Source organism: Laccaria bicolor, genomic scaffold, assembly GCF_000143565.1.
Source record: "Laccaria bicolor S238N-H82 LACBIscaffold_542 genomic scaffold, whole genome shotgun sequence".
In the NCBI taxonomy this organism is placed as follows: domain Eukaryota; kingdom Fungi; phylum Basidiomycota; class Agaricomycetes; order Agaricales; family Hydnangiaceae; genus Laccaria; species Laccaria bicolor.
This window is the reverse complement of record NW_001890358.1, coordinates 2,388-3,534: the sequence shown is the minus strand read 5'-3', so window position 1 is coordinate 3,534 and position 1,147 is coordinate 2,388. Positions and strand designations below refer to the sequence as shown.

Below are 1,147 nucleotides of genomic sequence, written 5' to 3'. Positions count from 1 at the left end.
GCTGCGGAACGAGGAATTGGCATGGAAGCTCCCTGAGAAGCTCGAGCCGATTTGGAAGAGGTTGTATTACTCCGCAACTTCCCCTGACGAGCACCGATTCCCTGTGGAGCCTGAGATTCGCGCGGCTTCAAAGGGATATGCAACGTAAATTGTATGTCTGTACACATAGTAAACTGTCATTTTATCACGAAGATCCATCTGATGCCTGCAGCCTTTCAATCTCTCGACAGATATTCGACCTTGCCCGTTCCTCCATCCCACTCCCCTCAAACGCATCACTGAAGTATATCCTCTCCCTCTGCAAAAAGTCGCGCAACACCTTCCTTCTCCCGAAACAATACGCCAACTCGGAGTAGTGGGCATACTCGTTCCGGATGGCTGCTGCATACGCATCGTATTGAGTTTCTTCCGCGGCTAAGATGGACATATCGATATCCAAGAAAAACTTGAGGTCTTCCAGTGCACCCGTGTCATGGAGAAGCGACGAAGTAGGTTGATGGTGGATAGTAGCGAGGATCATGGACGATACGGGGGATATATCCCTCTTGTCGAGTCCAGTGAGGGTCTCGGATACCGCTGGGTCAGAGGCATACTCCAAGAAAACATCGTTGGACTTTCGTTCGTTAAAGCCAACTTCTGTTGTTGTTGGATCATATACGATGCTATTCAAAAAGAAAAGAGTCACAAAATCAGAGGCAAAAAAACGAAAAAAAGAACAAAAACGCACTCATGGAACAATATAGCCAACTCTACGCATCTAGGGTTATCCAGTTCATCTCTGTGTTCGGATAGTAGCTGTAGGAGATCGTTGATGTGCGTGAGGGTATGATAATGTCTCGTAGGTTGGGAGTAAGCTGTTTTGATCTTGTCGAGCCAGGTTGGCGTGGATTTCAGTAGAGTAGAGTCATCGATGTGGTTCGGGGTGGTCATCCGAGTCGTGATGGTGCAACGGTCAACGTATCAAACATACATAATCCAGTGCGGACTTGGCGGCTATGATATATGACTCATGATGATGCAGGTACAACTTTATTGACGCGAAGTTGCCAAAAGAGCACTGCTTGCGGAGGTTAGAATGTTTCGTTTTATGTAGAGTCACAGGTGATAATCCAGGTATGATGGAGAAGCCTACGGGGCGAAGCCTACA

General features: G+C 47.5%; 1 protein-coding gene across 1 annotated transcript; it reads right to left on the bottom strand.

Moving 5' to 3' along the window:
- Window positions 1-128: 128 nt before the first annotated feature.
- LACBIDRAFT_296076 (uncharacterized protein) lies at window positions 129-930 on the bottom strand (the record flags this gene model as incomplete). The annotated part of the gene is made up of 2 exons (XM_001891233.1): window positions 129-662; window positions 728-930. 2 exons carry the CDS (start codon window positions 928-930, stop codon window positions 185-187), a joined length of 681 nt encoding a protein of 226 aa, XP_001891268.1. The 3' UTR covers window positions 129-184.
- Window positions 931-1,147: the final 217 nt, after the last annotated feature.